At 37.6% G+C, this 26,185-nt stretch overlaps 1 protein-coding gene, 1 long non-coding RNA gene and 1 pseudogene across 4 annotated transcripts in view; 2 read left to right on the top strand and 1 right to left on the bottom strand.

Moving 5' to 3' along the window:
• The window catches only part of arhgap45b (Rho GTPase activating protein 45b), a 19,650-nt gene extending 4,074 nt beyond the window's left edge, over window positions 1-15,576 (top strand). For both annotated transcript variants that reach the window (XM_053238102.1, XM_026927692.3), the window contains exons 3-23: window positions 2,561-2,704; window positions 2,971-3,055; window positions 4,187-4,259; window positions 4,495-4,555; window positions 4,661-4,795; window positions 4,923-4,984; window positions 5,350-5,460; window positions 6,006-6,086; window positions 6,897-7,064; window positions 7,190-7,327; window positions 8,098-8,288; window positions 8,898-9,019; window positions 9,811-9,909; window positions 10,036-10,137; window positions 10,720-10,883; window positions 11,229-11,417; window positions 11,520-11,657; window positions 12,021-12,259; window positions 12,592-12,829; window positions 13,307-13,409; window positions 13,505-15,576. In XM_053238102.1, coding sequence (XP_053094077.1) covers window positions 2,561-2,704; window positions 2,971-3,055; window positions 4,187-4,259; window positions 4,495-4,555; window positions 4,661-4,795; window positions 4,923-4,984; window positions 5,350-5,460; window positions 6,006-6,086; window positions 6,897-7,064; window positions 7,190-7,327; window positions 8,098-8,288; window positions 8,898-9,019; window positions 9,811-9,909; window positions 10,036-10,137; window positions 10,720-10,883; window positions 11,229-11,417; window positions 11,520-11,657; window positions 12,021-12,259; window positions 12,592-12,829; window positions 13,307-13,409; window positions 13,505-13,791 — 2,930 coding nt within the window. In that variant the 3' untranslated portion in view covers window positions 13,792-15,576. The remainder of the gene's footprint in view (window positions 1-2,560; window positions 2,705-2,970; window positions 3,056-4,186; window positions 4,260-4,494; window positions 4,556-4,660; window positions 4,796-4,922; window positions 4,985-5,349; window positions 5,461-6,005; window positions 6,087-6,896; window positions 7,065-7,189; window positions 7,328-8,097; window positions 8,289-8,897; window positions 9,020-9,810; window positions 9,910-10,035; window positions 10,138-10,719; window positions 10,884-11,228; window positions 11,418-11,519; window positions 11,658-12,020; window positions 12,260-12,591; window positions 12,830-13,306; window positions 13,410-13,504) is intronic.
• LOC113534769 (uncharacterized) lies at window positions 7,225-17,889 on the bottom strand. Of its 2 annotated transcripts, none has more exons than XR_004579124.2 (3): window positions 17,703-17,889; window positions 8,845-8,992; window positions 7,225-7,360 (listed from the first exon to the last, which is right to left on the bottom strand). It is a non-coding gene; the product is annotated as an uncharacterized LOC113534769 (long non-coding RNA). The 2 variants fall into 2 exon arrangements; XR_008302688.1 differs by lacking the exon at window positions 17,703-17,889 and adding an exon at window positions 16,221-16,408.
• Window positions 16,557-26,185, top strand: LOC113534752 (phospholipid hydroperoxide glutathione peroxidase-like; annotated as a pseudogene).

Below are 26,185 nucleotides of genomic sequence, written 5' to 3'. Positions count from 1 at the left end.
GGTGGGGTTTCAGTCCAACGGCACCTTGAGCTTCCGCTCGTTGCTCTCAGCACAGTTTCTGTGGCAAACCGCATTCAAACAGGAAACTCTACTCTAACAGAGCATCAAGGACTCTCTGGTAGAATCACTCTCAGTCTACCTAATCACACCTGCATGCTCACTAGGATGGCTTGCTTACACGGTTCATGCTGTAAACGAAACTTTAATACCCCTTCATTCCAAAATTGTTCCTTTTTTTTTAGTGGAAAAATATTAATTAATTTTATATTTTTAAAAGCATTTAAATTTTTGATACTAATCAGTGAATTTGCATGTTGTGCCCTATTTATTTATGTATTTAGGAGCTCTCTTTCTGAAAGTTGTGTTGCCTCCCTTCATTTCTTTCTGACTTACTTACATGGCTGTTTTTGGTTCAGTAGCTGTGTTGTTTTGAAAGATCAGGGGAAGTATGCTCTGCTGCTTTGTGTAGAAGGAGGAAGTGGCTTTTTGAGGTGTTGCAGCACACTTAAAAGTGGTTCCGATCTTGTGTAAAGTCGCTCCCACCATTGCTCATACGTCCCATGTGCTCCTGCTTAATTGACAGTTCTTGGACATGTGTGCTGTATGAGGTGGACATATGAGGACAACTCAGAGAATGTCCAGTTAGAATTAGGGATGCATCAATAGCAGTTTCTGACCAGACTAAGTACGAATACATGTTTTTTGGTACTTGTTGATAACTTGTTGCTAGCACTGAACTCCTTGTGCTCAGTGTTGTGTTTAAAGATGTTGTGTTGTTTACAAAGCATCTTTAATAGAACGTTTGAAGGCAGCCGACCTGAGCGTGCAGACCAGTATCAGCGAGTGTGGCCTTTAAAAATGAGTGCAAAGTGCCATGAATTGCAGTTTGATTCACAAGCTAAGTGTAGATGCTGGCAAGCAAGGAGAAAGAAAGCTGGTGTGTCTCAGTACTCAGCACTCAGGACTCCATTACTTTCACTCTCGCTTTACTGTTCCTCTCTACTCGCATGTACCTTTACGTATGCAATTCACAACACCTAACTCTAATTTGTAATAACTTGATACTGCTCTGCATGCACAGGTCGGCCATCCTCACACTCTTTATTATTGATATTATTTAAAAACCACAAGATGTTTTATCAGGTTACTTGTATAATAGGAAGATGCTGTAGTCCCTCCTCTTGACATTTTCACAGCGTGCAGTTTGCAGGTTGCTTTGCTTTGATTGCCGTCATTAATTATGAAATATGTCCAGATCACTGTCAATTTGTGTCGTCTGTTCATGTACACTTACTTGGCTTAACTCACGTAGCATCATGTGGCATTGGATGTTTGTATCAGAGCATTTTTATCAGATCAATATACCTGACCCCACTATCAGTATCGATGCATCCCTAGTACCATGTGCTGCCTGATAGACAGTTCTTGGACACGCATGCTGAATATATGCTTAATGTTGGAGTCTCGGTGTGATCAGATTACTCGGTCACTAGTATAATGTTGATTAGTTGGTGTCACTTTACTTCATGTTTTTTACTGTCCCTCTGTAGCTTCTGTTTGGCAGTCTGAATTTGACTGCTTTTCCTACACACAGTACGCATGTATTCATGCCTGCTTCATAGTTTCTTTATTGGATCTACAGCCTCAGAGCTCGATCTTCACTTCACAACCTGATATTCTTGCATACTATACCCTTTCACCTAGACATCATATTCTTTTCTGATGGAAGCAATCTCCTGAATTTGGACACTGAGAGACATTGCACTTATGTAATCAAGTGCAAAAGTTTGCACAACGTTAAGATAAAATAAAAAAAAAAAGACAAATAGTGTAATTTGTGTGTTGAGCTTCACGATTGTTCCTTTATTTTCACGTGATAACAAAAGTGCTCAAATAGTGCATGTTAAGTACATTCTTTCATTCATCTTCAATTTAACCTGGTTAGGGTTACGGTGGACCCAGAGCTTATCCCAGGAACACTGGGCATAGCACTTATCCTGGGCGCAAGTTGGGAATACACCCTGGATAGGACACCAGCAATGCAGGGCAATGTGCACACACACATTCATATACATTTAAAATCGACAATCCACCTCCCATGTTTTTTGGGAGGTCCGAGGAAATCCACAGGGAGAAAATGCAAAACTCCACACAGTGGGCATCCCAAGCTCAGGATCAAACCGGGGACCTTAGAACTGTGAGACGGCAATGCTGCCTACTGCACTACCATGCCACCCTAAAAGAGATAAAAAAAGATATAAATTTGCTTTCAAAATCTGATAATAATATTCTCCAATATAGTCTAAACCCACTATTTGCCTCTTAACAGACTCCAACCTCTTCATATCCTTTAAACAGTTTTTGATATATTCACTTGTAATATTGAAAACTTTTGAAGAAAAAGCCACCCACCAAAAGGTACAATATACAGTGTATGGTGCTGATCTCTGAGTAATCGGGGAATTCACAGGTGTAGCTGTAAAGCTCTGCAGTGACTGTGTTCATCTGTCTGATGTAAACGGCTGCTCTCACTTAACAACATGTGGGTGTGTTTTTCCAGACAAACAGGAGAACCGCCGCCCGTTGGCCCATGAGTGTCTGGGTGAGGTGCTGCGGATCCTGCGCCAAATCATCAACATGTACCCACTCCTCAACACGGTGGAGACTCTCACCGCCGCCGGCAAGCTCATCTCCCAGGTCAAAGGTCAGATGCCACTTTGGTCATTTAGCTTCAGAGCCAGTGAAATATGATTAACGTAACTGAAATATTTTCAGTGGTTACAGATGCAAGCTGCATGCCGTGATTCAAGCTGGACATAGGCAGTCTGTACAGGCATAACCAAGACAAATAAGAAAACACATTGCAAACAAAAAAATAGCATTGTCCAGTCTATGGACATCAAGTTACTGAGAAAGAAACAAGATTTTTATAATTTTTATAATTTCTCCAACATATTGGTTTGATCTTAGGCTTTCATTATGAAGTCTGCAATGAAACCGACAAAAAAGACTTTGAGAAAGCCATCGAGACCATTGCAGTAGCTTTCAGCAACAAGTAAGTGATCTGTTTGTCATGACTTTCAGATTTTATCTAACGCTTAAATCATATCAAAGGGACTTTGAAATGATTTTGCTTTCAGCTTGGCAGCACATATCTGCGTAAGAATAGCTGTGTAACAATTACACCTGTGGTGTGAAAATGGCAATAAAAGTATTTTAAAACTCAAATCTTAGCTGGGCTGCACTTTTCAGCAGTTTGAGTAAAGTGTAGTTGTAGAAAAAAGAATGACTACACTGAGACCTGTTGTAACTCCAGTGCCATAACAGGAAGTGGAGTCGTGGCTTTCTTCTGTTTCTCAGCAATTGGCCCACAACCCAAAAAGAAAAAAAAATATCAGACTTTTGATCTTTATCATTTTGCCAGTCTCCTGTCTGTTAATTCGCTGTAAATCACTTTCTCATCTTTTTTATATTATGATATCCATTGTTTAAACCTTAGTATTTGGCTGTATGTTAATTTAAATAGAACACAGACAAATTTGTATTTAATAAGTCAAAAATGTTTGCTAAGCATAATTGCACAGCAAAATTATAGTAGTGTTGTGTATATTTCTGATTTAGGAGTAAAGACTTGAAAAGCTATATTTTCAGTTCACATTATTTCAATACTTTATCCATCAATTTCCCTTATTATTATTATTATATTATTAACTGGGGCTACACAGTGTGACAAAATTAACCGTGATTGTTTTTCCTTATACTGCAATTTTTCTTAATACTACAATACTGCAGCTATTCATGACTTTCACAATTAATTAGTCAACCAAATTAGAAACAGTTCACTGATTGTACTTTATAACCTTTTCATTCACATTGTAACTATTTTAGTCATTAAAGTTGTTTGAATCATTGAAGTATATTACATATCATGTTTAATAATAGAGACAAAAATGTTGATCATTATTAAAACAAATAATTGTTCAACCCTAATATTACCATTCAACCATAATATTACCCTTACCTGATTACTGATAATACCATGGAACAATTTTGCTTTGGGCCAGAAAATTGGTGGTGTTTTGACTGCCATACAGCAGTGATAGTGTTGCCAATGATGTATGGAACACACAGAGCAGTGTATGCATTTATTTTCTCTCCTTTCTCTGTTTTTTTCTCTCTTACTCAGTGTCTCAGAGCTCTTAATGGGAGAGGTTGACAGCAGCACTCTTTTATCAGTACTGCCCACAGAGAAGAGCAAGGTAGGTTTGTGTGTGTCTGTGTGTGTTTGTGCCTGTGTACGAGCATAGTGAAGGCAGACTCCTCAGTTCCTGCTGACTGAAGTGTCACAGCATCAATCTTGAAGTGTACAGTAGCAGACAGGGACTAAGCCCAGACTGCCTCATAGCAGTGAGCAAGATGAAGTTTAGGAAAAAACTAAACTATAATGTCCGAGGGAATTGAAGCGCATGGCTGTAATTCTGTTTGTTTTGTCAGTCTATGGAGAATCTGTACAGAATCTCTGGTATGGAGACTTCACAGGACTCTTCTGAATTAGGTATCATTCTAACTTCAATTCCCTTTCAATTAAAGCATTGACTTTATATGATTGTTTAAACTTGACTGAAAGAATGAGTGTGTGTGTGTGTGTGTGTGTGAACAGCAATGAGAGCTGAGGAGGTAGACATCCTTCTGCAGCGTAGTGAGGGTGGAGTGGACTCTGCACTGACGTATGCCAAGACCATCTCCAAGTACATGAAGGACCTCATTGGCTACGTGGAGAAACGTCTCTCTTTTGGTAAGATGTGAATATCTCATGCATTTTAAATGCTAACCATGTTCTTTTTCCTTGGTTTGCTAACTCTGTTTCTTTTAATGTCATGTGGCATATGATCACTTTACGTATTAAATGTGTTGTATTGCAGAGGTGGAGTTTTCCAAAGGCCTCCAAAGGCTGTATCAGACATGCAGGCAAACAATCACACAGGTAAGTTAGACAAATAAATAAAACAAATAAAACGCAACAGGCTGTTGTAGGAAGATAATTAACAACGGTGTAGTGGAATGCAGCCCAAGGCAAATTGGAGTTAGTGTTAGCATCTCAAGGTTTTTATTTTCCCATAACAACATATGCCAAAATGTTTTATTCTTACATCACAGCAAATTGTGATTGCTGTGATTACATTTTTTTACTAATTAAAGAACTGCTTTTTACTTTTTATCAGTGTTACAGGAAATGAATTAATACCTTTTGACCAATCAGAATCAAGAATTCAACAGCACTCTGGTATAAAGTAAATTGAATTATGCAGCTATTTTACTCTGTATTACTCTTGTTTTTTCCTCTTCCAGCCACACATGCCTTTCTTCTCCATATACTCTCTGGCACTGGAGCAGGACCTGGAGCAGAGTTCAGTAATACAGCAAGCTGCAAACACCCTGCACTGCCAGACCTTCATACAGGTACACAGCTGAGACATTTACATGTGCTTTTTATTAAAAAAAAAAAACAATTTCAATTTTTAATTTAATTTTTACAATAATGAATATGAACTGCAATAAATAACCAGAGAGCAAATCTTTAGTGCAAGTTAATATTAAGTACATACGTTAATATGTAATATTGTGTACCAGAAGACGTTTAAGACAAGATCTTCAGTTAACTTTGTAGGTTTTTCTTAACTGTATACCCTAACATAATGTTTTCTAATATAACTTGTGGTATTCTAGACATGGGATTATTAATAACAGTTCCATCATTAAATCCATTAACATAAACTTTTAAAACTATACTCATACAGCAAATGAAGAGACCCTGTTAAACAAGAGAAGATGATCTTCCTAAAGAAGCAAAACCTGCATGTAATCGGGTCCAGCTAGTTAAAACTATTTTTCTAAAGTTTTATTCTGTTGTACAGATGGTTTTTGAAATGTATGTCAGCATATGCATTGACTTTTATGCTTGTTGTTTCTTATTTTGAGAATGGCGTACACTGTTCTGTTTACAGCCTCTGATGCAACGCAAACAGGAGCATGAAAAGAAACGAAAAGAGTTGAAGGAACAGTGGCTCAAAGCCAGGAGAAAGCTGGTGAGAGCTGGTGGTATTATCATCTTATTATCATCATCCGGCCATTGCAAGTTCCACAGATGATCTGATTATCTAAATCTGATGCTGTTTTGCTGTTCGCCATGAAATAGAATATGACTGGTGAATGTTGTTTGCCCAACTATGACTCTAAGATATATACAGTTGGGTCCAAAAATCTGAGCCCACTAGTGAAAATTTCTTCTATTTTGGATTCTTTTCTAATTTAATATAACAATTTTCATTACAAATTATATTATTGACAACAATCTGAATGAAAAAGTAGAATCTTTGAAATATTTACATGAATTCCATCAGAGTGTCATCTGAACATATACTTCAATAGAAGAGATTAGGCATCAGGAGAATATTACATATTCAAGATATTGAACATTTATTTTCTTTGTTTTAAATATTTAAAAATTGTAAAACCTTCTTTTTATTTCCATTTGAATTAACTTTTAGACCCCACTATACAGTGTATATATACATATATATATATATATATATATATATATATATATGTTCCAACAAATAAGTAAATATGTTCCAACAATCTCTGTTATCTCTGTTATGACACTGGTTTACCAAAGGAGGGAGTACATGTAGGGTTGGAGGCATTTCTGATTTGCATATCAGAATCTAGATTTCTTACTAAGATTAAACGTGTAGGTGCCCTTTTCTGCTGTCTAATTTTTTTTTTTTTTTTTTTTTTTTTTTTTTGTAACAAGCAATTATTATTTTAAAAAAATGTTCAAAACAAATTTATGAGCTTTTATGATTGTGCTTTAAAATGGGATCACATTTTTGCAGTTGGAGTCCGAGGCTAATTTGCGACGCGCTAAGCAGGTCTACATCGCTCGCTATGAGGAATATGAGAAGGCCAAGACGGCAGCTAGCAGAGCAGAGGAGGAGGGCAGCAGCTCCACAGCCAAAGTGGTGGATAAGAAAAAGCGACTAGAGGAAGAGGCTCGCAATAAGGTCTGCCTTGTGTACAAACACAAGAGTCTTTATTGTCACTTTATGAAACAATAATTTAAATGCAGTAGATAATATGATTCAAAACAACACTTCGTCTGTCTGTATCTTTATTTCCCACGTGTCAGGCTGAGGAAGCAGAGGCCACGTACCGAGTGTGTGTTGCGGACGCCACACAGCAGCAGCAGGAGCTGGAGCACACGAAGGTTACAGTGCTGAGACAGATCCAGGAGGTCATCAAGCAGAGTGACCAGACCCTCCGTTCTGTGAGTGTCCTCCTGTGGGGTTTGTGCTGGACCCTGTGCACGATTGTAATAATTAGCACTTCCAACATAAAAAAATTAGGTGACAACACAAAACTCCAATACATTTAGCTAACATATGGCAAATAATTACCGTGTATACAAGCCTGCCTCTTGTTAGTAGCAAGCTGAAAATAACAAACTTGAAAAGTGTTACTCTGTAATGTTAGCATGGCAGGTAAAACATACTGTATGTACTGGTCACTATATATAGTGCCCTAGTTTGGTAGTTTTGCCAAGTCTGAATAATCTAGAATATCCAGTTTATACCTGAAATCCCACAATGCACTGTAGTATCTAAAAGAAGTAGTTGAGAGGGTATAGAACACTCACAGTGCACTTGGGAATAGGGAGCTGGGGGCAATTTTAGAAAAAAGAACACCCTACAGTTGAGAAGAATCCAAGCCACTGCATTTAGGTCTCATTAAGAACAATTTTGAAACAGTATCCTGCTTTCTCAGTGCCAAACCTCATTCTTTTGTAAGTGAGTCAGTACCAGCGTACAAAACATTAGTAGGTACTGGATTAGGACATTAAGTTCACTGTAGTAATGGGTAAATAAAGCACAAAATGTATTTTTAATTACCTTCATTGTTAAGATTTTTTAGGATGATGATAAAAAAATCCTGCCCATGCCTGAGGTGGTGTAAAACGCCTGAGTTCTTTCATCAGGTAGCAAATCTAGCAGTATACCACAGCAATCCTTCTAATGAAGTTACTCCTTTTTCTCCCAGGCCACTATTTCCTACTACCAGATCATGCACATGCAGACCGTGGGGCTGCCCGTGCACTACCAGACTCTGTGTGAGAGCAGTAAGCTGTACGATCCGGGACAGCAGTACGCCACCCACGTCAAAGAGCTGCAGATGAGCGAGGAGCCCGAGATCCATTACACCTTTGAGCCCTACTGTGCCTCCAGCACCCAGTGCGTGTCACATACATGGTTCCAGTTTTAACTGAAACTTAAAAACATGTTTCTGTAAAAGATTCTTGAGCTTTACGTATGAGCTCAGGTAGTGATGTCACAATTTTTAGCTGCAGAACTAAAACTAGGAACTAAGCTAGCTAGCAATATTAGTGATGAGCGCAGTCATGTTTGTTACATAGTATTTTGACAGCTTTATTTACTGTTATGTAAATAGCATAGAAAATACCTAGCTATGCAAATCAAGATATTCATGGGCATTTGCAGAACATTTTTAAGAGGGTGAAAGTGTAGAGATAAGCCTTAATTTCTGCAGATTCTTAGTCCTTTAAACCATATTTAATATATAGTGTATATGATAAGGTACGTAGAAAAATTAACCATTTCTTTTTCTGCATACATATAGGGGTACATGTTTTCAGACAAAAACAATTTAATAAAAAATAATAATTAAAAAATGTAATTTAGACCAAAATATGAAAGTGACAGACATTACCTGAAAAATATTATAAAAGTGAAAAAATATATATAAGTAAGAAATAGGTTGAAATCTTACTAGCATGTGAACTGGTGCAGCAGACTTTAATATATGTTTGGTTTTGACTGTAGGCAGGCAGCCAGAGTGCGCAGTGACAGCTCCAACACGGACGCACCAAGCAGCACTGAAGGGACAGTCACAGCTGGAGAAACAGCCGATCCTGCCACTGCTCAGAAAGAGGAGCAGAGGAAAGGTATATACAGTTTAAGATGATGTTGAGTTGATTTTTCCTGGATTATTCATTTAGCTGTGCATAACAAACACTTAATAATCAAAGAAATGTTAATTATTATCAAATGCAGTGTGTATGTCACTGGTTAGAATGCTGTTCTGGTTTAGAGTTTCTGTCCATCTGTGGAGAGAAAATGTGCCTTGAATATTCCAGTCATTAGTGTACCCACAAAATAGCTTTTCTCCTCCACCAGAGAATTTGTTTCTGTAATGGAGCGAGTCTGATGCAGTGGACCTCCGCACACATTGTGATATTTAAGAGCTTCATTTATGTGTAATTTCATCAGTAACATCACCTTCTAGACAAAATGTCTTCAGCTAATAAAACTTTTTTTTTTTTAAATGTGTTCTAGTTGGTTTTAAAAAAAAATGTTTTAAAAGAGCTGAGGTGATTTGTGAAGACATACATTTGCCATTTTTCAAGTGGTGTCTGACAATCTAGCACCTCCATTTTGTAGGATTGTAACACCTCAAATTATACAATAACATACAAATGACAGATCAGTGTGCAGTACCTGAAATCACTGACCTGTGTTAGAAGCTTTCACAAAGACAGCCGTGATTTTAAAATTCAAAATGTTTTTTTCTCCTTGTTTGTTTCTGCAGTGTATCTGCATTTCCTGATGGCATTATTAAAACACTAGGTCCCTTGAACACTTGATGAACTGATTTGAGACACAGCTTATCTTATTCTGTCTCACTGATGTCTTACAGCACATGATGCATAAACTGTTATACTTGTCACTCCCTTAGCACGAGGTCACATGACTCACAAATCGTGGGGCTCCACAGTGAGTGACACAGACAGTGTGGTCGGAGGGAGTGACCTCGGCTCCCCCACCAACAGTGCAGGTAAACACTAGTTTCAAGTTTACACTTATACCATACTGCTACTTTTCATTTGGTGTAACACAGGAAATATATAGATGCAGCTTTAGGAGTTTTAAGACTGATTGTTATCTCATAATCATGTTGTAGGTGACATCAGTAAAATGGCCCGAACATCGTCGACAGGAACCATGTCATCAAATGAGGATGCAGACGAAAAAGATGGGGCCATGGCAAACTTTGAAACTTCCAGTAAGACTGAATAACATGACAGCTGTAACGCATTACACATGTATTACACATGGATTTTATATATAGAGACTCATTACCATTGTGTATATCACAAAAGAGAGTGTTTAACAAAGAGAGAATTAAGATGCCGCAGTGTCAGGTGAAATACTGCAATACTGTAGGGTGAATTTGGGTTAAACACTATAATTCATAGTGCTGCAGAATTGCCCATTTGTGAACTCAACCACACAATATATTGTATAATTTGTAGTATTAGTAGTCTGTGGTATTTGAGAATAATCACTCAATATACTACACAGTGATGTATTTTTATCCAAAGTATTTTCATAATATGTTTACTTCTGGTCAAAGATGAAGTCAAAGATGATGAGGCAGTAGATTTTACGTACTGCTGTAGCCATTGTTTTAGATTTAGAATTGATGTGCAATATAAATACAGTAATGGCATAACTAGCAACTAGGCTAAGTTAAGTATTAATCCATCACAGCCAGTTAAGAATTAAAGAACATTTGCAGAAAAAGACTAATATGGATTGGATTAATTTGTTAATTTGTTACCCCTCTGTCCATCTTTCCTTCCAGACATTAATGGCATCGAGCCGGAAATCGTGGTGCCGACCGGGCCGTTTAAAAGTGTGGGCCTATCCAAAGCTGCGCAAACTCACCGCTTGCGCAAACTGCGCTCTCCAGCAAAATGCCGGCAGTGTGACAGCTATGTGTACTTCCAGGGGGCTGAATGTGAGGAGGTGAGTACAGTGTTGGTAGCTGGGCAGATGTTCCCAGGCAGTCTATTTTTCTTTTTTTATAGCTTCAGACAAACCTGGGCCAGGTATGCATGGCTGTACCAGGCTGATTATCTGGGTCCAGTGTGTTAACTGGAGAGGGAATGTGTTTACATATACAAAATTATTTGGTAACTGCAGAAAATCAGATTTTGGCAATAATTTAATTAACATGTTTAAACGTAATGGTAATGGGAAAGCTCAGAGTCTACATGACATTAATGTACATTAAATATTTCAGTAACTTTGTAGTGTTGATAATGTGCACAAGTAATTAGTGTCTTGCATGTGCTTTTTGACATGTTGCAGTGTTTCCTGGCTTGCCATAAACGCTGTTTGGAGACTCTGGCCATCCAGTGTGGACATAAAAAACTGCAGGGCCGCCTCCAGCTCTTTGGACAGGAATTTTCCCAGGTGTCCAGCAGCAGCTCTGATGGAATTCCTTTCATCATCAAAAAGTGCACATGTGAGATCGAGAGGAGAGCACTTAGGATGAAGGTGAGACCAAAAGCCAGTGATGGGGCTTTTGTTATAGTTTAAATTAGTTCTATAGAAATGCAGATCTCCTCTTCTTCATCCCTCCTTTCTTCCCCAATACAGGGCATCTACCGGGTGAATGGGGTGAAAACCAGGGTGGAGAAATTGTGCCAGGCGTTTGAAAATGGCAAAGAGCTTGTGGAACTGTCACAATCCTCTCCACATGACATCAGCAACGTGCTCAAGCTCTACCTGAGACAGGTGGAGTTGTTATTTTTATTACACTATTAAACCCAGATGAGGATGACTGAGGGTGTCATCTAAGCTTATATGATTCATTCAGCTTCTTAATAATGGCCTGAAGATTTCTGTATAATTGTCAGTTTTGTTGCTTTAAAAATTCAATTTAAATTTAAATAACTTCTACATGAATGCTGTCACATACAGAACAAATTACTACATGGCCAACTGGCAACGTGTGTCTTATGTTAGTCCAAGACCAGAACATATAATCTTAAATATTAAATATGGATTTTTTTTGCTGTAAAAAAATTATTATATTTCATATAATTATATACTGAAACAGTGAAATTCTGACGTGTCATATTTTGTACTCCTGTCCAGCTTCCAGAGCCCATCATGCCTTTCCGCCTCTATAACAGTCTGATGGGCCTTGCGAAGGAAAGCTTGGCCCTGGTGGGACCTGAGGGAGCCGAGGCTGGGAAAGGGCCTGATCTGGTTGATCTGGGTCCAGAGACAGACCCTGAACTCCTGAACCTGGTGCACAGACTAAAGGAGCTTCTCAGTGAGCTGCCCAAAGCGAACATGAGCACACTGCGCTACATAGCGCGCCATCTCCGCAGGTAACCTACACTAAATGCTCGGAAAGGCCTATCCTCTGTGCCACAAACATGCCACAAGCAAAATTTTGCCTTGTTCTTTAGGTATACTGTGTTTATTCATGAATTTTTTTAGTCACTTCAAAATGTGACACCCAGATTTGTTTTAAAAAAAGAGTTAAAAGTTCATTCTTTGGCTGCATTTGAACCATTTCTCATCAAACTTAATTGAACATCTGTTGTATCCTCTAGACATAACCTTTAAAGCTCATACAGGGTCTTTTTTAAAACAAATGTCAAAGGTTTGGATTTTTTTACATTTTATAAAATAATTGTTCATGTTATTCACATTGCAGGATTGCTGAGCTGGAAGAGGACAATAAGATGAGCCCCAGTAATCTGGGCATTGTGTTTGGGCCCTCATTGATGCGGCCCCGGCCCTCGGGGGCTACAGTGTCCCTATCTTCTCTGGTGGATTACCCCTATCAGGCCCGCATCGTGGAGACACTCATTGTGTTTTATCCCACTGTCTTCCCCTCTGAGTCAAATCGCACAGGCGGTATCACTATAGTCCGTTCCCCAGCACTGCAGCAGGTGTGTGCAAGATGCCCCACTCACAGCTGTAACAAATCTGCTCCGGGAATGGCTTGTCGTTGTTTTTATTGGGCTTTAACATTAAAAATTGTTCCCTAAAGACAGGTACAGGGGGGGGTTGCATGACAAATATTTGCAAGATAGATTATACTCCAAAACTGGGCAAAATAGCATCCATGTGTGTGCTAATCATTCCTTTAATTTGGCTTTGAATGGGAATTTGTGAATTTTAATACATATTTTTGTGTAATTATTATAGAATCGTAATAGGTTGTTCAGAGTTTAGTAATTGTTTAGGACGTCTACCAATGTGGTTTTAATTCTATGTTGACTTCCTGTGCAAAGCTTTGTCTTTGTTTCTCAATTTTCCAACAATTGATGCATTTCTCTTGACATACATCTCTAAAATAAGACCCATACTAAAGCAACATTAACATTCTGTTAAAGCACATTTGAATTTGTGATGTTCTTGTGCAGGAGAGCAGTATTGATGGGGAGGACTCGGGTACAAATGATGATGAAGTAGATCGCACTGAAGAACATGGAGGAACTGAAACAGACAAGATAAATGAGGGACTAGGTGAGGTATTTTAGGACTACTGAATTTCACATTGTAGGAAAATCCTCAATGTTCATCTACTGAGGTGTTTTTCTCCCTGTCCTGTTTTCCATTAGAAGGCTCCACAGGCACACTGGGGTCCCTGGAGCATAGTCTGGATTCTGACTCTGAGCTGGAGGAAGGAGGCGGGACTGAAGAACAGCCACTCTCCCCAATCAATAATGAGGATCCTGAAGTGACCCCTCCCACAGCAGAGGTACAGAATCACTCAGGTTCAGACAGCGAACCTCCTGCATTGCCTGAGAGTGAGCCTCCGGAGCTTGAGAGTCCAGACGAACTACCAACGAGCTCATTCGCACAACTCAGCATCAACCAGTCCAACAATAATGAGCCACAGTGTTAATCAGCATGAGACATGTGTTTGGGTATAAGGACAAAGCCCTTGATTTAAAGAGACTCTCCTCCACTGCAGGAACCTTTTCAGGAACCCAGGAACTTTAAGCATGTTTCCACCACAGAAACCATTTCCTGGCCCTTAGTCTCAGTAATCTGCTTCAGAGTTGGTACTTTTCTGCAGATCAGGAACTTCACAAGATGTCTGATATTCTTACACAATGTCTTTTAAAAAAAAAACTGTGTTTAGGTAACAAGCTTGTTTTATGTCAGATGCAGTGCAGGATGACAGCCACATTTCCATGATGCTTTTGTTTTCACACACATGGTGAGTCAAAAATATAGTGGCTGCAAAAAAGTCTTGAAATTGCACTTCATGCCTGCTTTACTGCTGCTGGTTTAAAACTCTAATTTAATGTTAACCCTGCATTCACACTGGCAGTGAGGCGACATGACAAAGCAGCTTCATTTACATCGAGAGTTGATGAATTATCGCGACAGAAGGTGGAGCAACTGCGAGGTGAGGGGGGTGATCCACTTGACAAAGTTCATTGGAGATTAAACTGAGATTAAAATTACATACTTATCAGAAGCAAAAATAATGTGGCTACTACCACTGTGGGTAAGGAACAGTGGCACACCCCCAAACTAAAACATTATCCTGTGCACCTACAGGCTTGAAGTGTTTGACGCGCCAAAATAGATCAGTGTCTATAATCCTGATGGCATTGATGGAGGTAGTAGCATGAAAGTTGAAGCTGATCAGTTAGAAAGTTAGAAGATGATCAGTATATACAGGGTGTACAAGTGAGGAGGTGAAAGAGCTGGACAGACTAACGGACTAAAGCGATACTGCATTGCTCTCTTTAGGTAGAGATGAAGCAAGGGCAAATTCCCACTAGCCCCATTATGAACAGCATTTTTGATAATGTGATGGAAATTGTGATTATATTATATTGATTATAAATAATGATATACAAGTGATTCAGGGTGGATTTTTTCTTTAAGAGGAAGAAACATTTTAGGTTCATTCTGACACTAGTAGACACTGATGAACTGCATGGATGCAAGTTATACCTGCTGCATGACGCTAAAAACTTGCTGCCAGTGTGAATGCAGCGTAATTCCCAGCATCTACCATGTTGCTGTAGTTTAGCTGAAAAGTCTTTACCGTTGCGTAACATCTTCTATTGTTTATAACAGTCTTGGGTCCTGCAATGAGCCAGAACTGTTTAGTTCTTGTTCAGGAGAGTTCCAGAACTCTTTAGTTGCTCAGACGGTTCCAGAAACTGGATGAAAACATGCATAAGGTGGTCCAAATTATATGGTTCTTTTTTTTTTTTTTTTTCAGAAACAGTGTAGTGTTAAGATACTAAACACCACATGAACGTGATGTCTGCACCTTGTTTTCACTGTGGCATGGTTAACTATGCACATTCCTTTTTATCTGCATGTTTCTCAGGAATGGTTCTATACAGAACCTGCGTGTGCTCATTGATTACCACACATCCGCATTTTTTTTTTTTTAGAACAAACATGGATATTTAAATGCGTCAAGCTCATGTGTGTAGTGGTGTGAGTAAGAAGCGTAATTCAGTATTCTTCACTAACAAGTGAAAACTAGCAGTTACAACAGAACACATTCTTTTCATACATTATTAGAAATGTAGATGTTTTTTTTCCAAGCTATTGTTGGTGAAAATGTGCATGTCCATGTCTTAATTAATTTTTAATGTACTATTCTTTTAATAAAATCAGCTGGTCAACTTCTCCTAAAAGCTGACAGGTGGCAATATATGGGTGATTAATATGCATATTTATGTAATACATCATACAGTTAGGACTTTTGCAGATCATTGAAGATCAACAGAAATGGTGTGCTTTGTGATATTTTCTTATTGAGAGCATGTGCATTGTACATGGCATCATCATTATACTTCTTTGCACCATCGTTTATTAATCCATAACTTTTTCACTTGACTATGAATTCATTCTGCTTTTGTCATTTTAGTCCTTACACTGTGACATTGAGAAAAAGAAATAAATGACATTAAAATCTCTCAGGACTGTTCCAAACAGCAGCTAACACACAGTATAACATATAACGCGTATATTGGCACCCTAAGGTTATTATTTGTGATTTAATCTCAAGCTAAAAAATATGAGAGAAACGTAACCTTTAATTAAATTAAATTCACTCTAAGAATATATTATTAACAAAACCACGTGTCACAATTATTGGCACCCCTACAAATACTTATGAACAAAATGTAACTGTCAGGAAGCCGGAGTCGGACCCAAATGCAGAACGCGGACAGAGATTCAACTTTAAGAGTCTTTAATGAGCACAACGGTTTCCACAGTCAATGGCGGCAGAGTTGATGCGAAGGACGAAGCAGCAGGCAGATAAACAATAGCAGGTTCACAGTCTTTACTCACAAACAGGGAACTCAATATCCACAAGAACTGTATGAAACAGATGACAGAGTCCCACAGCAGTGCAGACGCGCTAATGGCTGACTCGCTAGTGGCAGCAGGGCTAATCTCTGTAGGCAGATAAATCCAAGAGCAACAGCTCCAAATAATCCAAAAACCGACAGGCAGACAAACGCTAACGCTAACTGGAGCATATTCCCACCTGAGTAGTCTTAAGCAGTCACCCTTGACTTGCTGTATCATTTTTGAAACTGTACTGTTTGTTTGGTATTTTCAAATACAGAACACTTTCGCTTCTTGTGCTTTTCACAGGGAGGAGCTGTACCTCATGCAAACTGCGTCACAGACACAACAAACTAGATAAATAACAGACTAACAAACTAACTGCCCAGAGCTGAAGTTCACTTACAGTGCACTCATTGTGTGGAGGATTGTGTTTCTTTTTCCTTCTGTTATTAACCTGAACTAGCTGATGGCTGTCAGAAAAGAGAAAGAGGTTAGTGCATTCTGTTTAATTAATCTTACAGTGGGTGAGACAGGCAATTATTACAGGGAATTATTAGCAATAATACATGTTGAAAATGAGTTCTGTGAAAGAAGACTGTTTAAAACATTTACTGTAAGAGCAAATGCATAACAATTCTCACATTTATACTAGAGGTCCTTTGGTGTAATGAGAAAAGTACAGAAAACCTTTTTACACTTATAATGGAAGTCTAAGGACACTTGAGGGGTCAAGAAACATTTATATAAAACATTTCTGTACACACCTTTAGGAATTCTAATTTTAATATTACTGAATTAGAGCCTAATTAAAATTGTATATATATATATATATATATATATATACAATTTTAATTAGGCTCTAATTCAGTATCACTTGTCCTTTTAGAGATGGAACTACTTTTGTTGTGATTGTACACTTAGTAGTGTAGTTAGTTAAGAACAGTTGAGAGAAAGTGACCATAAAAATATTTCACTGGTTTGCTCCAATGTTAGAAAGTTAAAATAATTTTAAATGTTTATTTATTGAAATCGATGTCTGTTCTTATCTCAGTACAGGTAAACATGTCAAAATTATTTTTTTCAGGGTAATCACATACATTTGTAAATTACATTTTTAAGAATGCTACAAGTGAAAATCGGAGTTCTTGGAATTTTGTTGCTTTGATGAACTACTAAAGTTACGATTGAATCTCATCAAGCCCATTTTTAAAAAAAAAATGATGGTATTTATGGTATTCTTAGACCCTGACCTATGTGGACTAGCATGAGAATACTGTATGTTTTTCATGGAGACTACAGAACAAGTCACTCTGGATAAGGGCACTTCCACTAAATGCAGTAAATGTACTGTAAATGAATCAGATAACAAGTGACTTCCAGTTTTAAAAAGGTTCCTCAATTTTCCTGCCTAAATTGATGTTTGTTACAAGTCCTGCCAAATCCACTATGATGGTAAATGAGTGGTAGAATCCGCCTTACCTAAATTCTTTTCAAGCCAAAGTATCGAGCCACGGATCACCATCTCGGATTCTGGCTTTCCTTTAGTTTGCTGGAGGAGGATGTTAAGGAACACTTGGAAACAGTGAAATATTTTTTTAATTTATTCGTCTTCAGTAACTGCTTTATCCTGGTCTGGGTCTTGGTGGATCTGGAGCCTATCTAAGGAATGCTGGGTGCAAGCCAAGAACACACCCGGGGTGGGACATCAGTCCATCAGAGGGCACTATGCACACACACACACACACACACACACACACACACATTCACTCACTCACTCACTCACACCTAGGGGCAAATTAGTGTAATCAATCCACCTACTGGCATGCAAATATGGGGAGAACATGCAAAACTCCACACAAACATTAACCCGAGCACAGGATCAAATTTTGAACCCTGGAGCTCTGACGCAGCAACACTTCCCACTGCACCACATGAAACGGTTTTTAGCTGAGAAAATAAATATCCTGCAGGCAAATGTATGAAAGAGAACTTGGAGTGCCAAAAGAGCACTCATTGTAACCTTTAAAAGAGGAAATCAAAAGTCTGAAAAGATACTATCAAGTCTGCAGCTCTGAAACAACTTCTTTTATCATCAAGGCATGTGTATAGTGCTCAAGGCAATAAAGAGTAAATCAGATTTCTGCATGATTGTGGAAATAAAGTAAGCATTTAAAGAAATTTCCTATTTCCTATGTTCACTGATATTTATCATATCACATTTATCATATCACATATATCTGAATTGCATTTGTGTATGAAATGTGCTATATAATAAACTTGCCTTGCCATATCAGAAGCTCTTTTTATAGAAACTGTTTAAGGATGTTGTGTTTTATTAAAGTGGAGAAAATCACAACACACCATTATTAAGTTACTGTTTATTACTGAGTTGTTATAGTTACATTACCCTGTTTGACTGGTCACTTGAACTGAAAGGATTTAAATGTTGTTGGTTCAGAAATGAAAAGCTCTATGGCTCCAATAAACAGCCAGAATATTATTGTAAACATTTAAGTAATGAGCGTAACATTTATATAACATTAAAAAAAATAATTGAAAAGAATAAACTGTCCTGATTGGCCATGTTAATTGTATTTAACATTTAAAGCGGTCCCTGGCTCTGAAACATTTTAAGAACCCCTGCTCTAACTGGCGCACATTTTTCTGTTTGTGCTTTTTTCTTTTCTCCATTATGCTGCTGTAAGTCTAGCAAAGCTATTTTCTTCACAAGATGGCAATAGTGTGCCAAAACTTTATGTTCATTCGTTCACTCATTCATCTCAAGTAAGAGCTTTACTTTAGTGCTGTGATGTAATTACTTAATTTCTCAGGTTATGAGGGTTTTTTTTTTCAGTTAATGCACTGCACTGATACTAGGGTGTCCTAATATAAAATATTTAAATCACAATATTGGGCTAACCTTTTATCACGAGTTTTGATATTGCTTTTTTTTTTACAATATAAAGATACATTTAAAAGTCTAGGGTCACCTCATTATTAAGTTATTCAGAGAAAAAGCAGTATATGGAATATTGTGTGATGGCTTCATTTTAGTAAGATAGGATATGTACTGCCTGTGAGAACAATGTAGAATATTGTCCTACAGTATATGTAGTTATATTTCCTTTGCATATACTGACACACTCTGTTCTGAGTTTATTACTAATATCAGACATTAGTGATGACATAAACGAGTGATAAAGTCTAATATTTCAATTCTGTTTGAACCTTTGCTCTAGAAACAGAAGGTTCATGCGTGCTCTCTGTGTCATCACGTATTGAAATCAGTTCATGTTGAAGCTACAAGGTCACCCTCAAGTTACCTGGTCACTAATGTATGCAAGGCAAGCTTATCACCAAGGTCTGCAGTTCTTCCACTCTGTTCACTGAGGTGATCGCTAGCAAAAAAAGGCAGTTTTAGAGACACCACTGTTTTCAGTTCACTATCCAGCATGTTTTCCAGAATTCAGCCACAGTGACATCCAGGAGGTTTTCCCAGACCACCTCACACATGCCTTATGGTGCGCTGTGATTTTCCTGATCTCACACACTCAGCATGTGAGTTTCTTTAAAGGGGAAGATCATGGCAGTCATATGATCCTACAAACAGAAATCATTTTAATCACTTGCAATATGTAGCAATATAATCACAATAACTGTATTGTGTTCATATTATACAGTTATGTTATTACTGTAGCCACATCCAGTTCAATGCAAAAGTTTGTATACACTTAGGTCAAAATCAATAAGACAAAGAAATTTAAATCATAAAAACCAAACATTTTTATGTAGTGTGTTATATTCCACATTGCTTCATTATCACAAGTAACAAAAGTGAAATAGTGTATGTTCTGATATTAACAGTAAATAAAAAAAACACCCCATGTTCCCTCGCACATCTGTACTAATATATTGAACACTAAATCTGACATTAAATAAGTGCTAAATTTAAATTTAAATTATAAAAACCAAACATTTAGCGTGTTACATTTCACAGATATTGCTTCATTATCACAAGTAACAAAAATTGTTGAAATAATTCTGATATGTTCTGATATTAATAGTAAATATAATACATCCCATCTTCCCTCACACGTCTGTACTAATACACTGCCTTCTTCATATCAGGTTAGGAGACCTTCAGGGTCATGCTAAAACTGATGTTATTGCAGGATGCACCCACATTTTTTGGAGATAAATCATAAAATAGTCTTTGAGTTTCCTTTTTTTCCCACCCAGAATACATGGAGTATGAACTTTTGCACTTCTGCAGTTTTAATGATCAGACATAGTGCCTGAGGTGATTCCTTCCTTTTGCAAACAATGGTTATCAATTTTGTTATAAATAATACCAATAAGATAGGAAAGTGTCTATGAGGGTGTTAATGCTTTTTTCAGGCTTTAGACAATTTAGGGTTAGGGTTAGGGTTTGATCAGACATAGTGACTGAGGTGATTCTCTTGTGTGTTTGTGTGTGTGTGTCTGTGTACTTTATAATTATGATCTCTTGTCTTTCTTTCCTTCCCAAGTCTGCACAGGTGGAGGACTGGAAAACAGCCACGTCTGTTTATGACTTCACTGCCACAGATATCGATGGCCACAAAGTGTCTCTGAAAAAATACAAGTAGGTGACATACTATACAAACTTACAGAAACTGAATGATGTTTTCAAGCAAAATAGCATAACCGATTTGCTAAAAAAAAAAAATTCTAACAGTTTTAGTACTTTCACTACTTACTTTTAAGTATATATGTCCACCCCTGTCCAGACCTTTAAGAGATTGTCTTTAGGATTGTCTTTAGAATTTTTGTGTAAAATATGGAACTGTCATCAGTAAGCGCAACAGAAAGATTTTCTGCAAGATGAAACCTCTTTAGTGGAGAAAACTTCTCCCTGAAGAAAAGCAGAGACAAACGTGCCACAAGCTCAAACAGAAGCTCCAGAAGCTCAAACAAAAAGGTGTTTATTATGCCTTAGAAGAGAGAGAGAGAGAGAGAGAGAGAGAGAGAGTATACTCTTAGTGAATCTGATAGAAGAGCAATTCAAGTAACAGACTGACTTAAAATCACAGATACATCACTTCACATACTGCAGAATTCTAGCACACATACACTGCAACTACAAAAATATAATAGAGACTAAATCATGAAGTAAATATATGCGTAGATGATCAACAAGTACCAACTGAAGTCAAAACAGAAATCAGATATGAGATATAATACAAATACAGAATAATTCTGTTAATAAAAGGGAGAATAAACAATAAGTAAGCTTTCAGCTTTACCACTCTGTTGTCTTCATTTATTTTTTCTATAGAGGCCAGGTGGTTATCATCACCAACGTTGCCACCAAATGAGCCAAAGCCCCAGTAAACTACTCTCAGTTTGCACAGATGCACGCCAAATACGCTGAGAGAGGTTTATCCATCCTGGCTTTCCCATGCAACCAGTTTGGCAGCCAGGTATGATGCTTTTGTAAATGCTTCAAATTTTCATTCTTAATTTTGTATTCTTTAAACTTCATGAGTAAATAGTAAGAAAACAATTAACATCTTAAAATAAGGATTATACATATACGTAGGTTGTATATGTATGAAGGGAGTAACTGGTGTGTTCCTCAGTAAGAAGTGTAGAGGTAGTAGAAATACAGTATAATACACAATGTTTCCTGAGAAATCTAAATGTTGTTACATGTGTGTAACCATATATTTATACCCCAGACACACAGGACATGGGGACGGAGTTAGTTTTACTGAGTGACTGAGTTAGTTTTACTCAATGACTGAACAAATTAGAAACAATACAGTTTTTCAAGGGTGATCATTTGTTTCTATTTATTTCAAATATTCTTCAGGTGTCTTCAATTTTGGCACATATTTCCAAGAGAAAATATTGTCATAAAAAAATTCCAGCTGTTCTGGCAGCTTGTGGTGGCCCAACACCTTATTAATACACTTTATGTTGGTTTTTCCTTTCATGTATATATTAAAGGACTATTAATGATATCATTATGCATGAATTAAGCATAAAATTCTTTGTGTAACTGGGCCAAAATGACACACATTATTCTGTCTCTAAATTAACTGTTGCGTATCTCAATGTTAGTGAGACTTTGTCAAGGTCGGTTCTCCTCCTACTGTAAGATTATGTCCTTAGCATGTACAGTATGAATATGGAAACCTGCAGAAAGTACCAAAATACAGCTTTCTTTGTGTTGGTCTGTCTCCACCCTCTTATAAGGTAGATATAGTCTAAGCGGGATTTATTGGGACAGCTTTTTCTCACAGCCTGTGGGTTACATATTTATCATCATCAGACTTTTGACTTTATAATAACACAGATAAACCACAGATAGGTTTAAACATATAATCTTTGATCAATATTAGAAGACCATTGAACAATATCCTTTTTCTTGAGGAAATAATATGGCTTCACAAATCAATAATTTTGTCTTAAATTTTTGATTTATTCATGTGGCAGATGACTTAATGGGGGAAAAACCCATTCCAAGCTGAGCAGAGGGTTAAGGGCCATGTTTAAGTGCATAACAGTGCCTAAGATATGAACTAACAACTTTTTGGACACACACAGAGTCATAACTGCTGCAATAGCTTTAATACCATTGTTTACAGTTATAATTAACACCTATTGTCACACACCATAAGCATGTCCTATATATATGAGTGGAATAAGTAGTGATGCTAATAATTTGCTTGGATGCTAGTGACTGGTTTTTTTTCCTCTCTATTAATCAGGAACCTGGCACCCATGAACAGATCAAACAATATGCCAGATCATACAATGTGAAATTTGACTTATTCAGCAAGATCAATGTAAACGGACCAGAAGCTCATGCCCTGTGGAAGTGGTTGAAGGAGCAACCCGAGGGCGAAGGATTCTTAGGAAAGTAAGTCAGCACTATTCAGGCCTAATAGTAAAAGCAGATGCATGTATTTTCCATATTGATACATAGAGAGATGACTATGTATCGCCGTCTTGGGGACACATACTTTTTATTTATTTTATTTTTGGACACTGATTCTAAATTCAGTCAGTGGGCTAGACTAGAAACATAGATTAGATGTATGTTTGACACCTGTGATTTAGAGGAAAACCCCTTGGGAAGGAAGAAATATTGGGAGGGGCAACTCAAGGAGGAACCACCACTGAGTAGGCTGGATGAGTAGTATGTGATAAATAGGAAATAGCAACTGTGAAACTAAAGCATGTAGAATAATAGATCATCACTGCACAACAGATAATAAAGATAAGCCATGACCATTAAAGAACCACAGTTTAAACAAGAAGTTACATGAGTACGTTTAGTACATGAGTGCACCAAAGCAAGCACTTAGACGACTGGAGGAAAGTAACTCTTGTTAACAGTAACAGTGTGCATAACTCATTTTAATCTAGCTTTGTGACATTAGCTAACTTACATTAGCTCAGTTAGTGCACTCTCAGCATTGCTCAAATCTGCACATCTTTAGAGCAATGGAAAGTCAGCAATAGTGGTTAAAACATGAAAAGACATTACAGTCCTCTACTCTATTCACTACACTGTGGATTAAAAACTGAATAAATACTGTGGATTAAATACAGTGACACTGTATAATGACTGTAATATAAAGCTGGTGCCTGAAATGTGTCTTTTGTATTTTCCCAGTGGAATCAAGTGGAATTTCACTAAGGTATGTGCCTATTTGATTTGATTAATTTAGGGGACAGGACAACTGCTACGCTGTGTCTCACAAGCTTCCTTTTTTTTTTTTTTTTTGAAAATTGTGACTTAAGGCAAGACACTACAGGTAGAAATGATAAAGTTAACCTATAATGTCTATAATAACACGCCTATGTAACATGTACAAGACTATAAAATGTATTTTCTTATGCTGTACTGAAGGTTTATTATAAGGTTCATTTCCTTTATAAACTTTAGAAACACACTTACTTGTTTTGGGGGGAAAAATCCCCTCAAAATCAGTGCTTTTTGTAATATTTACAAAAATCTCACTTTCTAGATGATCTGCATTAATGGCATTTTACTATTAAATGTTTAGAAGGATCTGACAGATATTTCTCAAAATACTGAGAATCATTGGATTTACCCTCACTGTGCACTTTAATAGGAACACCTATACACGTGCACATTCATGCAATTATCTAATCAGCCAATCATGTGGCAGCAGTGCAATGCAAAAAATCATGCAGATACAGGTCAAGAGCTTCAAGTTAATGTTCACATCAAACATCAGAATGGGGAAAAAATATGATTTCTGCGACTTTGAACGTGGCGTGGATATTGGTACCAGAAGGGCTGGTTTGAGGATTTCAGAAACTGCTGATCTCCTGGGGTTTTCACACACAACAGTCTCTAGAGTTTACACAGAATGTATGCTACTAAACATTAACTGAAGCCTTTGACCTGTATCTGCATGATTTTCTGCATTGTGCTGTTGCCACATGATTGGCTGAGTAGATAACTGCAATCACGTGTACAGGTTCCTATTAGTGACCTGTGAGTGTATGTTCAAGTTTAAACTGAATAACTGTTATCAGTGAAATTCATTTGTAGTTTCTTGCCTTAAATGCTCTTTTGGCTCAGAAGAAATCTTGACATTGATGTCTGCTGTGTGATTTGTGCAGTTCCTCATTGACCGACAAGGCCAGGTTGTGAAGAGATACTCGCCACTGAAAGATCCAATTGTAAGTGGAAAATATATTCTCACTTTCTGCACCATGTTTGCAAAAAAACTTTGAGATAGAAGCTATTTGTATCCAGGTGAAAACAGAAATCTATTTTACTCCCAGTTCAGGTGATGCAAATCCACACACTGTAGCACGATCTCCCTCTAGCACATGATAGCAACCAATCTGGGAGCATAAGAGCTAACACTGGCTAGCGACCTTGGCTACTAATTTACAAAATATAATAGTTAGCCTAAAGTTAGCTAGCTTGCATTTGGTTTCACTTACATAATACCTTTACTACTGTTACCTAGTTTGTTAGTGAACCTGGCTAGCCAATAAAATTAAATAGCTGCTACTGGAGAGATAACTGGAGAGATAATTGTTTATGTAGCCAGCTAGCTTGGCTAATCTTGCTTATTTAGTGTGTGTTTGACTTGCATCATAGGATGTGCTAGTTTTCTGATTTATGTTTTACACAGATATGAGATTCAAATTGTCCTAATGAAGCATGTGCTAGCTGTTTTGCAGTATTTAGCAGACATTGTTATCAAGGGCAGTTCAAAATATTATCACTACTCCAGTGCTCTATTTGGGAGGAAGCTGATTAGATAGGCAGTGTTTGCATTATCAAGAAGGCAACATAAGGACAGCTGTCTACTAATGTTACTTATTTTGGACCAATTTGAAGGCAGCATCACGGATGTTCTTACTCGAGAAGCCACACATAGTTCCGTTTCCTGAAACTCTGAATAGCATTCCGTCGTTTTTCAATACAGTATGATAAAAGTGTTATCTGTCAAACACTTAGGCAAGAATTGTTATGGTGATATGTAAAATTAAAGTTTTATAAATCTACATCTGTTTCTCTTTTTCAGATGATAGAAAGAGATGTCCTGAAATATCTGTAAATCCTGCATTTAATTTCACCTTGAGCTAGATATCCTCTTAGCGAACCATTTCCATTTCCATTCCCCATCCTCTCCTGCGGCCTACTGGAAGTCAGTGGCGTCATCCCATGGATTTATGACGGTTTGTCTTGAAACCCGCCCTGTGGAAAGGACAAACCCGATGCGTTTGGCGTGCGACTCCTCATGGGAATATCACCAGTGCACAGACAGTCAACTGGAAAGGGACCCCATTCCTTCTTTACCATAATCCGCCCTCAAGAGGCTATTAAGTAACAGTCAGAAATTACTCAAAGTACTGATTTTGAAAGTCTTATAAGCTCTGAATAAACTGAATAAAGTCTTAATGCCACTTTTAAACCAGAA

The sequence above is a fragment of the Pangasianodon hypophthalmus genome, chromosome 11 (genome assembly GCF_027358585.1).
Source record: "Pangasianodon hypophthalmus isolate fPanHyp1 chromosome 11, fPanHyp1.pri, whole genome shotgun sequence".
Taxonomy (NCBI): domain Eukaryota; kingdom Metazoa; phylum Chordata; class Actinopteri; order Siluriformes; family Pangasiidae; genus Pangasianodon; species Pangasianodon hypophthalmus.
The sequence above is the reverse complement of the archived record's forward strand: the minus strand, read 5'-3'. Positions and strand labels throughout refer to the sequence as shown.